The 13,231-nt window shown below is 42.0% G+C and overlaps 1 protein-coding gene across 1 annotated transcript in view; it reads right to left on the bottom strand.

Annotated features, from left to right (window-relative positions):
* Positions 1–13,231, bottom strand: part of PLA2G4A (phospholipase A2 group IVA) — a 62,864-nt gene that overhangs the window by 40,157 nt on the left and 9,476 nt on the right. Inside the window, exon 5 of the mRNA XM_085312440.1 lies at positions 677–825. Coding sequence (XP_085168566.1) covers positions 677–825 — 149 coding nt within the window. The remainder of the gene's footprint in view (positions 1–676; positions 826–13,231) is intronic.

Raw genomic sequence — 13,231 nt, 5'->3', positions numbered from 1 at the left:
GACTCTACATTTTATCGCCACCCCCTAAGAACCACCAAGCTAACAAAACACCACAGATAACCTTAGATGCCAACTATGTCCACTTACAAAACAGTTATATTCACCTTTTGTACACAGTCTGGAATGGCTTAATGCATTCAGAGTAGACAGTAACTTAGTCAACAAGCCTGCACATGGAGAAAAGGTTCCCAAAACATCACTAAGTGGGCAACTCACAGCTTGGCTTCGGGCATAGAGGAGAAAGAGCCATGCTTCTGGTTTCTGTCTCCTCAGGGGGGAGCAGGGAATGGGCAGAGACTTGACTTTACCCCCAGCTATTCACTGTCCTTAATAGTTGAATCAGCAAAGGAAGTAGGGAGACAATAATTTACAGCTGATGTGAAGAATAATAAAAGCTACTAGCCCTCAGGAGCAGTCTGAAAGATGATTCAGCAGCCTATCTTACAAAGACTTTCAAGTTTTTTCCAATTTTTCAATTACTCCTTGAATAATACAATCTATACACTTACGCTCTTGCTTAGTAGCATACCTAAAGGCAAAAACATAGCCTTTAATGTTTTTAAAAAAAATCTTTGAAATCTTGAGACAACAGATGCTGTACAAGATACTGTTACTCTAACCTTCCAGATATTGTTCAACTTCCATTTCACAGATACACCTCAGTCAGATGATTTACCTCCAGGACATTTTCTTGGTTGGGGTCCAGAATGAACTCAAAGGTCTCGTTCCACACGGGATTCACGTCATTATTGAAATGTTTAGTTCTCTTCCTGCAGTCAGGGGCTGATGGGATGAACAGCTCCACATAGGGGTCTGGAGTGTCAACTGTACAAATGTAAAAGTTAGATTAAACTCAAGTTTGGGATGTAACAACCAAAACAATTATGCAAAACCACAGATCATCTCATGGTCTATGACAGAAAAATATATGTAAATGTAATGATATAAATTATAGGAATATAATGACATAAATGATATAATGACATTAACAGTCTCACCAAAAGAAACAGAAGTAATGCTTTTGTCTTTAAAGAGGGGAAGAAAAGTCTTGCACAAACAGAATGGTACTGAGAATGATTCAAGTTTATTGGAAATAAGTGTATTTCTACCCGGCAGTGGTAATCATTTTCAAAAGCTCTTAGCCCTTTTTCTCTTTCTATCCTTTAATTACTTTGGCTTGTGTCAGAGGAGTAGGTTTAGCACGACAACAGTCTTCAGCTACAAACGAAAGCAAGCAGCTTGGTGTATCCTTTTGCATCCTCTTTCAGTTTTGTTGGTTTGGCAATCACAGGGGAAACCAGTCAGGCCACTTATGTACTCCTAAACACAGCTTAAGGAGTGCTGTTCAAAACTGAAACCATCGCAATCTTTGGAGCTCTGGGGAAGTCACCACAGATCAAGGTTTTATTTACATACCATATCCAAGTAATGACTGTGCAGAACACTAATTGAAAATATACTAACAGAGGCCAGCTATATCTCAATTGAATTATCAGTGCAGAAAAACACATATGGACAAAAAGCTCACCTGATATATGTTTAATAATAGCTATTCATTCCTGAAAGCAAAGTTACATTGCTGGTAGCCCTCCCAACCCTACTTTGCCAATAGTTAAAGTAAGGAATTTTTTCTGACAAATCAAACAGATCCTCAGGGCTTAAGCATCACCAATGTGATGATATTTCTTTCCTAAACAAGAAATTTCAGTTGTCATGAACCTTCCACAGCGCTATATTGCATTTCCAGAAGAGATTTTTATCCTGTATTTTACATTTCAGTTCATTTTTTAAAAAAAGACAAAGATCACTATGGACCTTCTTCTATCAACTCCCAAAAAGAGGATATCACATATACAAAAACTGAGAAAGCAGTAAGTAAGTAAGTACCAGTACTGCCAAAGGCCTGGGCTGATGCAGCCCTTTATGGAGTCCTCTGCAACACTGCTCAGATGTTTTCACAGGACAGCATAGGAAGTTATTTCCATGGTTTTGGTCATCATTAAAAGCTGTTTGCTCTACTGGGGTAAAATTAATGCACATCTTTCCAGGATCTTCTCTTCAAAGGTTGCCCTCCACTTTTGTGAAATACATTCAAGTACGTATAATACTCACCTAAGCAAGAACACTTCTCTCAAAGATCACTTTGTGGAAGAGTGAACCCATTAATGGGTGAAGCAGGTCAGAACATTCCTCCTTGTACGCTACTTAAGTCTATAGATACGTTTTTTTCGGAGCAAAATGTTTTTAGAGACTCTGATTTAAAAATCATGCAGGAGATTTTGTTTGTGTTCCAGTGAATGAAAACAAAATTTAAAATTTCAAAAATATTTATGAACCAAAACAGCTGGCCTCCTGCCAATTCTAATGGAAAACATTAACTAGAATTAACTCTCCTTCTGACTCTACCTCCAAACATTAGAAATACTGAACTTACACAGAAAGATTTCAAATACCTCTGGAGATGCAGAATAATATGCAAGTCTCATGCAGTGAGTTAAACATTCTTCTAGCAAGAGAAACCTCAAAGCCAGTAAATAAATCTCACAGACTCGGGCTGATTAAATTTAAACGTCGTATGTAAATACACACAAAAAACGTCTCGCCAATTCTGCAATTAACAGATTTCCCTGTGTCACAATTTTCTTGGACTGTTACAACACTTCAAATAACTTTGTAGGGAGTTTTAGACAGTACTTCAGGTTTGCGTGTGTCTTACCTAGGAAGTGGGGGGTCACAGTGCTACCTGTACAACTAAGAAGTAGCTATTTAAAGCTGGAGATCAGCGTGGCAAGCTTTTAGATATCAACCTTCATTAGCTCCTAAGAATTTAAACCTTACCTCATCTCTTATCTAAAGTCTGGGGAAGAGGGGATCAATCTGTAGGCTCTCCGTACCACTTTTTCACTTAGGGAAATAACTAATTGTCAGCTTTTTCTGAAGGCTCTAGCTCCCTTGAATTATTATGCAAAACTGCATCAATAGGAAGGAAATCAATGCCCCTTAAAACTGAGCTGCAAAACATCTACTGAAGTTAGCAGTGCCTGGATCTCATCGGGGAAGTCGGCACATTGAGCAGTGCTCTGGCAACGATCGCTGCAGACTTGCAGCGCCAAGAGCCTGAACTTGCCCACAGAAGTTTGGTTTTTAACCAAAACACTGATACAAAGCAGCGTTCTGGGCAAAACTCCATCGCTTCTCTTCCCAATCATTTTTTTTTACTTGATTACGGGACCAGCTCTGACTAGCAGTTACAAAGCTCTAATGAGTGAAAACTCTATAACCCACCTTCCTCTGAACACAAACAGCCAGCGGCTTCCTACAGGCGTTCACAGCCCCGAAGCGTGCGAAACCCGCACCGCGGTACGCCGCCACGCGCATCCCATTGCTAACTTCTCTGCCAGCCAGGCTGTGCAAATGCAAACTAAACCCAAGGCACGGCGCAACTACGCTTCAAGCCAGTCGCTCCGCTAAGTAAGAAAAACATTTTAGCAGCTCAGCGCTGCCAAGCCTCCCACTCACTCCCTGCCCTCATTATCTTTTTTTAACCTCAGGCAGAGTTAATCATCTGCCTTTTCATGTTTGAAAGTTTATTTTGCACTATTTTTAATTAAGAAAATGCAAATCTATTTTCTTAAAACTTCCTTATTCAGATGAAGAAGAAAAATACAGGAAGATTGTATATTCTGATTAAAATATTCCTATAAGCCATATTTCATTAATCAGAATCTTACTCGTTGCTGTTGGTTGGAGATGCCAGCAACCTGGCAATTAATACAAAATTATTCACCCACAGTAGTTCAGAACATTAAAGCTACCTTATGAAGACAATATAGTTGCACTATGTCTTTTTGCATGGATGTATTTATTCCTGTATGTTTTTGCTAGCTAATTTGCGGAATACCTTTTTTCAAAAAACAGACATCTAATATCAAAAATAGAGTCAGCACCTAAACTGTTATCTTTAAATACACTGGCTTAACAAATGGCTGGGAGGCAGGAAGCAAGGATTCAACGAGTCTTCCTTGTTTGCTTTATCTCCTGGTACGTAATTCCTATAGAAACATATCTCTAAATTATATTATGAATTATATTGTGACTCACAAAGTTAAACTCACAATGGACACTAATTAGGATCAATCATCTTCACATTAAAAATGAGTAACGCTTAAAGCAAACTGTCTATTAAAGAAACCTGAAAAATTTCCTATGATGAGTAAAAGCACTTTTGTCTTAGGTTACCCATTTGATGAGATGCACTGTAACTGGGCCTCCATATTAATATAATTAACTGTATGTATTTAAGTCATTCTAATGTCAATTATTCCAACAGAGTAATAAACACCTAGAAACTACAGAAAACCCATTCATATCTAAAATACCTAGAGTTAAAGAAAACCCATTCATATCTAAAATACCTAGGGTTAAAGCAACATCTACCAAACACTAAAATCTATCTAATTTGACCATCAAAAATTGGAAGAAACACAAAGTAGTGTAGTGGTTATCCCAACCACTTTACATGCTGAAGGTCCTGGGCTCAAGCCCCAGCGGAACCAGCACCAGGAAATCTTTTGGAGCTTGGACTAGACAATCTCCAGAGGTCCCTTCCAACCTTACTGATTCTGTGATCTGTCCCAAAATCTACTTTGTTACAAAATAATTTAATATCACAAGAGTTTCTTTTTTTTATATAAGCATTCATACACACTTGAATATTTAATAAAAATTCGTAATTTTTCAGTTAACACGTGCATCACCGTTATAAAAAGTAAACCTGGACCCAGGTCTCCAAAGATCATATCTAGGGATATTACAGAAATGTTCCAGCAAATACACTGCAGAATTTCCTTAAAGAAGTTGCTTTGGTTCATCAGAGGTTTTTTTTTTGTTGGTTTTTTTTTTTTTGCCTTTGTGCCAACTAACATCCTCCACCATTAAGTGCAGACTTCTTAATAAAATCAGAGTAGTCCCAAAGGAACATCCTTGACTACTGTCCACTAAGAAGATACGGCATTTTCCTGCTTCCAGCATCGCAGTCCAACTTGATAATCACGGAAGCTCTAACAAAAATTAATTACGTCCCATCCTCCATTAAACACAAGCGACAAAGGCTGAAAGTTAGGAAACTGGGGATGAACGAAGACGCGCTTCTGTTGCCGTCCCACATCGCCGCGCCGTCGCAGATGCCTTCCCGGTGTGCGACGGCTCGTCTCTCCCGCGACGCTGAGAACGCCGAGGACGGCGCTCCGCTCCGCCGCGCCGCCGTTTCGACCGCGCTGGGGACGGTCCGAAGGTACGCGCAGCTCCGCCACTCGGACGAGGCCACGCTCGGAGGGGGAATTGCTGAATTAACTCACCCTCCTCCAAGGGGAAGGAAGTTGCCGCCTCAGAAAAGCAAAAACCGCCAACTGTCCGTCTCGGGCGAGCGGTCCTCGTCGGGGAAGGGAACTTGCGTGGGCTGCGCCTGTACAGCACGTACTCACTGCAGGGCTCCTCGGAAGATTACAGAAGTTACAAAAGCCACCGTTTCCCTAAAGACACCCCAGGCGGGATGTGCAAAGACATTCCCTTTGGAAAGTAACTAGTATAGATCACGGCAGATCAGCACGGTGCAAGCTACGGTGAATCTCTGCCTAGGCTTGAAGCATCGTTTCGATGGAGGTGTGTTTGAAAATAATGGATTTTTATTCAAAGAGCAAACTTTGTGGGGCTTGTTGTGCAACATGCTTTGCAACGGCACGGAAATGTAATTTGATACATATCTCTGTTGTGGTCGTGAGAAGATTTAGAAGAAGATGCAGTTAATTTTGAAATAATGTCTTTTCCTGCTTGAACGTGGTTTTCCTTTTTTTAGAAGGAGGGAGGGGGAAAATGGGAACTAAAAATAGTATTTATCAGTAACTGCCAGATATCAGCAAATCCCAAACAATTAACGCTTCCCAAATTACAACTTCACAAATATTTGTATCGGTAGGTTGGGCTCAGCCGTGCTCCACTGCAAACTGGTGAAGGGACTGGCTAACATGAGGCCCCAGCAGAGCCGGGACTCCTCTGCTCAGGAGGGACACAGGTGCCACGGATTTACTCCTCACTTCGGCCCCAGAGAGACGAGGAGGCAGGAAGGCAAGCCCTCCTTTCAATACTGAAACCCCCGCAAGAGCTTGCAGGAGAATCTGAAAGCCAGCAGGGCCTAACTTTTCATCTGTGGTCTCAAAGTTGTTCTGAGTTTCTGTTTCCTAAGAGGAGGATGCCTTGTTGATGCACAGACAACCAACGCAATCAGCTTGTAAAGCATAGCGGCTAAGTTGAATTCAATTGCTACGTAGGCCATCTCAAAAATGAATTAAAAATTAACGGAATTTAATCCCGAACGAGTGCTCACAGTTTAAATAACATGTTTAAACCTATGCCTCCTATTAGTTTGGGACAGATATTTTTGAAGTCTTTAAACAGACACACATTGATAGGCTAGTGGTAATTTGTATGCCGGACTAACAAGAGCCTGGAGAGGACAGAAGGCCACAGGAAGCCTGAGAAATTTGGGAGATCACAGAGAAACTACCAGCAAGGGGCCCCAGGGTGGATGGAAAAGGTTTTTGACTGCCTCCTTGCAGCAACTACAAGAAATTTCCAGGCTTTTGGCCCTCATTTTCATTTTGCAAAGGGAAGGATGCACTGCTAGATGTCATGGGTGGAAGGTGACTACGAGTGAGGTAAGGAGCTCCTGAAGCAACAGGCTTTGCTATGAGAAGTCCTGTAACTGAGTAATGCATTCAGCAGAGATCATTAGAGCATGACAGTGCTCTTCTCCAGCACTACTTAAGGGAAGGAAGGAGCTGAACACAACATTGCCACCTAGTTTACCGGCAGCTGAGATAGTGGTAGGAGCTATGCTGATCCAGCACTGAAAAAGAAAAAAAGTCAGCTGAAACCCCTCAGCGGGTTCAAGCCAAATTTGTAAAAGTCTCTGGATGAAAAGAAATACACTTTTCTAGAATATCTGTCCAACTTGTTTCATTTGCAGAAAAACTGCAGCAAAAAGTTACTAAAACATCCGCTTGCAACAGTTCAGAGAAAAATCTAGTTTTCTAGCAGTGTGTCCAAATCCAAGGGTTTTTCCCCCACCCCTCCTGTCTTTTAATTCAAGTGGCGACTTCTTAGAGCTTTCAGTGTTAAGCTTGGGAAAAACTCCACTCTGCCAGCAAAGACGCTAAGAAGAAAGGAAGGAAGAGCTGGTACGGCTGCCCAGTTGAGATAGGACTTCGCTTCCAAGATAATGCCAGATCTGCACAGCGATAATTTCATCTGGAATGCATTTAGCCATATTGCCACATTCCTGATAAGTTACACAAAACCCACAATATGAATTTTATTCCAGATTTGTGTTGGCTGATGGAGTATGGATTATTTCTAGCCTGCCATAAAGTCTACTAATAACAATTTAACCTGTCAACATGTTCCGAACAGCTCTGAATCCGCAGAACAAGTTCATACTGGATCTGTGTCTGGTATCACGAGGCTCTAGAGGCTTTGATCCCCTACCAGAAGCCCTAAAGCTCAATTTATTATTCTGCTGAAGTGCAGCCTCAAGGCCTCGGTGAGAACAGGCTCTTGCTTTGACATTTCATTCAGAGTCAGGAACACGTTGCATAAACCTGGAGCTGTCCTAACTGGAAAGGACCGTAGCTAAGCATAGGCTCAGGCTGCTTACATAAACATCACGTCTTAGGAAAACCGTCCTCCGTGCTACCGCAAGCCGTTACGGGAAACTTCAAGCGACACCTATGAAGTGTTGCTGCACTAACCTTGCTGCTATTGGAGGCGTTTCATCTGGAGTAGTAAGACCGGATGGTGAAGCACTTAGAACACCACGCGCACACCAACCTTAACAGCTCTGTAAAGGCGAAGGGATCGTGCACGCGGATTAATCAGGCCAAATAAGCACGGCACAATCTAGCGCAGAGCGAGCAGACCTTTCCTGTACTGAACTGTCCTACATTCAATACTGTTTGCAGGACGCTTCGACAGCACTGTTTGTAGTGATAGCCTTTACAAACTTACTTCTTTTTTAACGAGTTGGATGAGGAATGATAAACGTTCTTCTCTCTTTTAGAACGCATTCATCAGTCAGAAATATACAAATTAGCGTATTTATTAGTTAGTTAAAAAAACCTTTTTCATCTACAAGGACTGACATATTAGAGAAAGGCAACATCATGAAAATGCAGTAGAGTAACTAGGGGGTGCTTCAAATTACAATTTTAAACCCCAGTTTCAAAACAACTAAAAGGTGCCTCTTCACAGGCCAGATAGTATCCTGTAGAATTCCTCAAAGGAGCTGTGGATGAGAAGACTTGCATGGATTCAGGAAAAATAGTAAAATTTATACAAGAGAAAGTCAATGAGGGCTACTAATTACATCAGAACCAGATCCAGCTCAGGAAGGCCCTCTGCTGAAAACAGCTGAGCACTCAGAGAAGAACAGGGGAAAGTATCACATGTTCTCCTTGATATTCCCTTAGATCGAGGCATTAGTCCAACTCTAACAAAACCTCAAAGACGTCATTGGGAAGAGGGATAGGAGGGAAGAGAAAAGAAGGCAGGAAGAAATTAAGTTTTACATCAAAAAGATATTTTTACAACTGGAAAATGCAACATTTTTCTAGCAGGTTTCACCGTGGAACACATGAGTGTGTTCAACATGACCTTCACCTCCCAGCACTGTTTATGGCTGACCCTACAACATGGCAAAAACACTGCAATGTGTTAAGGAAATTATAAGCAGGCCTGTATTTACATCTGAAATTTGCAGTAGAGTTTTCATGAGCAGTTGTGACTAGTGCTGTTCACTTCTGAAGTTAGGCAACAGCATACTACTAGCCCACGGCTTGGGAGCCACACTGAGCTCCTACGGCTGGCTGTGGAGCATGGACCACCATCGAACATGACCAATAGCAGACCTCGTACTGGGGCCGCTGGAAAGATGCAAGTCAAGAGGAGTTGAAGCCCACACAGGCTGGTCATCATGGGATTCAGCAGCCCATTCAGGCCACCCTAGCACAGATAGCTGTTTCTCCACATGGACCTATGCTACATCTGTCTGCTCCTTGTGAACTACTTGTAGCAATCCCTTTCTCATTTGCTCTGTTAGGCATCTAGTGCACCTTATGGCTCCTGGCCATGTGCAGATCTGGATACGCAGCTCGTCAAAAGATTGGCCAACTCTGACCTACTTTTTCCAGGCTATTAGGTTGGCAGAGGCAGGCGTTTAGTTTTTGTTTTCCATCTTGCAGCTCCTGGGCAAAAATCAGGTCCTGCTTCATGGCCTTGTAGAAAGAGTTATCTTACACTTCAACAGTTAACACACATATACTGTAGCTAAATCAGGATGAGAGATTTATCAATCTGGACTAGTCCTGAATGAGCTGCTGTAACACAAGCTGTTGTGTCTCTACTCCATTACAAGCAGGCAATCTCCAATTTCTTCCCTTTCAGCTAGCTCACATCTAAAGCACTGTATGTTTATGTCTGAACTGCACTCAACTGCTGTGGCTTTAAATGACCTAGCTTGGACACTCAAGAGCTATGGCCAGAAGTGAAGACAACACTAAGGCAAAAGCCTACGGAGAAATGGCAACTGTGACATTGCGCTGGAAGTCATCTCCTCTCTTTACCCCGAATGCTGCTGAGCCACGTCTGGCAGCCAGGGCCTGAACTCGTGCTGCAGACAGAGCAAGGCACATGCTTGCCCTGTTCAACACCATGGCTCCTCCTGTCCTTTGGGAGAGGCAGGGAACATGCCAGTAACACTGCCACAACATTGCTTTAGCCTCTAGGGGAAACTATTGCTAGTTGCAGCAGCATGGGCTACAACCATCACCAGCTGCTTTCCATCTTCATGCTGGCAAGTTCTGCATGTAGGGTTAAGCTCTGTTGACTGGACTGCTCCCAATACTTTAACTTGTTTATCTGAGCAGTATAACCACAGTGGAAATGCATCCTTAATTCCAGGACAGAAACTGAGAAACAAGCTGGAGTTCTATCCAAACTTCAAGCTTCTTTGATTATTTAGAAGAAGATTCTTTTCCCTAAGATGCCCAGGGTTAACCTGTGTATTATTCTAACATGAAAAACAGACGAAGCAAATAAAAGCTGCAAATGAATTCAAAACAGGATTAAGGAAGATTATGGATCACTAAGAACAGAGTCACATAACTAGTTTCCTCTGTAGATGCCACATACTGTTTTGAAAGCCACTATGCTTTAGGAATAAAATAGGTCCTTAGAAACGTAGGATGAATTTTCCACTGCTTCATTTGGTCCAATTTTCCACCAAGCCCCTTGAAAATCCAGAAGGGAGAGATCCAGTTGAAAAAGAACCGAAGTCTGCAAGCTCTCTCTTTTAACACTCTGCAGATTTGGATTCTGTTTGTTTTCTGTTTGTTTTTCCTCTCCTGTAACTCCTTCTATTTTCATGGAAATAAGGAAAGTATGCTTTGGTACCTGAAGTAGACTCAGAACTCAACATCTATGACATAAGATTTTGCTGGACTAGAGTTGAGGTCTTTTCCAAAAGCTCTGGTCAGAGAAATGACTTTGCAAGGTCTATTGACCTTGAATGAAAAAAATTAAATCCTCCCCAAAACATGCAGATGTTGAGATACTGTAGAGGCTGAAGCTGCTCTTAAGTCTTCCAGACCGCAGAGTAACTTAACCAGAAAAGTTCACTACAGCTATTATAGCAGCAGTCACTTAAACTTTTTGTAAAGACAGAATTGCACTGATTAGATGCCGTTAGGACAATATTTAGAGTGTGAAAGACATCTTGAAAGAGAAGTGATAAAATTAAAGCAAGTGAAATCAGTAAAGGATGTACTCTTACACGAAGGCAATAGAAAATGAACCAACATCTGAAATACAGGACTTGAATGAACTTCTCTTAACAGCTTGGGCATGCCTTTTTACTATAACTCTCATGTATTCCCTCTCCCCTCCTCCCCCAAAGCAGAAAGTCAAAGCAGTGTAAATATACCAACTTCTTTCAGGCACATATGAAAAACAGTGGCATGGAAAATCCATATGACATGATTTTTGACATTCTTTGTTTATTTTGACATGCTTTATCAGTGAGAAATCAAACAGCCACTGTCGTTTAGAGACTCAGATCCTGGTATGACCCAGACTCAGATTTGTTTGCCAGTCTTAGTCAGATTAGTCTACAGAGATTTTTAGAGCTTACAGAGACAATGGGAAATCTCAGCCAAGCAAAATAAAAATAGAGGGCTGGAAGCTATCCTAGCTCCAACTTTCCTTGTTGTTCTAGACATCCAGATCTGCCAGGAAACTAAGAATCTCTCTTGAATCAGCAGTGTTGTGCATGATCTGTTCACACAAGAAAACACAGCCTGTGGATGTTATAATGCATAATCACCTATTTTTAGGGGTGACACAACCACTTTTGTTCTTCACTAATGGAGAATTCAAGAAGCATTGAAAAATTACTTAAAATACTATATAGTTCCCCAACGGAAGCTTTAGGAGACAGTAACATGGATAACTATGGCTTGCTTTCTGTCAGGGACGAGAAGTATCTGACATCCTCTAGAAGTATAAATCCCCATCTCATCAAGGCATTTCCAAAAGGGAAAGAGTTCTAGTTTACTGGAACTGGGCTGTGAATATACAAGAAATTTAAATGAATTGAAAATTTCCAGGGGAGACTTACAGCATCTCAGGCATTCACCCGGGACATGGGAAAAAGAATAGAAGCAAAAGATGAATCAAAATCTCACATTCTCCCCAATTTCTATCACCACCATAACGTAAAGTGACCTGTGGTCCACTGAACGCTTCATTAAGCACACCAAGTGGAGCAACTCTGATAGAGGAGATTAGGAGAAACCCATAAGAGAAGAGTCAACAGTTTGTTCCTCTCCCACATCACAGACACTAGCACTCAGGTCCCGACTCAGATCAGGGCATCTCACATTAAATATCCCAGCCCCTCTCCCTGGCAGGGAATTCTTTGCCTCAGAATAGAAATGCAGTGTAGAAGCTGGCACAGCCCTTCAACAAGTTGAGGTCTTGAGAAATCAAATGAAAAAAAAAAAAATACTGACCAGCAATGACTAATTAACGGCCCCGGATGCTCACAATTTCGTGCATTTTTCTCAGGCGTTTAACATTATTTACCAACTTGTTCAACTGGCTTCCATGCTCTAATATATCAAGCTTCATAAAAACACAGGAGACAAGGTTTTATTTTCCATTTAAAATTTTTTGACTTTGGAGTATTTGCCAGGACCCCAGGCGCTCAAGCAAAAGCCCCAGGAACTTGGAAGCCTTTTCTGAGATGCCCCAGAGCACCAGTGCTTCAGGCGATGGAACATTCCCAGCTGCTTTAGACAAGCTAGCAGGAACCCAAGCAGCTTTTCATGGCCCTTGAGCATAGCTCTGGCAAGTTTTTATCAAAAACAAGTAATTCCGGAATAACTTTTCAGCTTTGATAATTCAGTAAGTTTTCATGGAAAGAATCTGGCTGGAAAAACACCAAATATTTTGATAGATATTAACTGGAATTACAGGATCATACTGGTTCTGACGGCCAAAAAGGAAGAAAAAAAAAAAAAGAAAAAGAAAAAATGACTACAGGATCCCGGCTTTCTTCTTCACCCCTTCCATGTTTCCTCTTAGTCCCTTATATCATGCAGCCCCCATTCCCCCACCTTCTCTTTTCCACGCGCCTTCCTTCCCCTTCCACACTCCCTGCACTGTCCATGCCAGGGACCTTTGCGCTCCAACGGAGCAGGCCGCCTGCCCCAGTGCATCTTCTCTGCGTGCTAACTGGACTTCCAGCTCCTTCTCCCGTTCTACCAGGGTTCATACTAGGGGCTCTGACATGTTCCCCTCCTCACTGCCACTCCCCACCTACCCCCATGTTTAATATCAGAACTGGACACAAAGCATAAAGAACCGTTAACCTGCTGTGGCAAAGCTACATATTAGAGCAGTTGCTGTATTTTGACCTGAAAGCCATTTGCAGGAATGTGCTGGGAAAGAAACAAGAATATATCAAACAAGCCTGATCAAAACGCCCTGAAAAGGAGGAACAGGGCACCACACTCATCCTCCTAGCCTCAACCTGCAGTATCAGGCAATGCAGTGCTCTGCATGAAGTGCCAGGGAAAGGGAGATATGAACTGATAACAGCACCACAGCCATAATCAAGGAA

Source organism: Rhea americana, unplaced genomic scaffold (assembly GCF_003343005.1).
Source record: "Rhea americana isolate MKP2758 unplaced genomic scaffold, rheAme1 scaffold_364, whole genome shotgun sequence".
In the NCBI taxonomy this organism is placed as follows: Eukaryota; Metazoa; Chordata; class Aves; order Rheiformes; family Rheidae; genus Rhea; species Rhea americana.
This window is presented reverse-complemented; position numbering and strand designations above follow the sequence as displayed.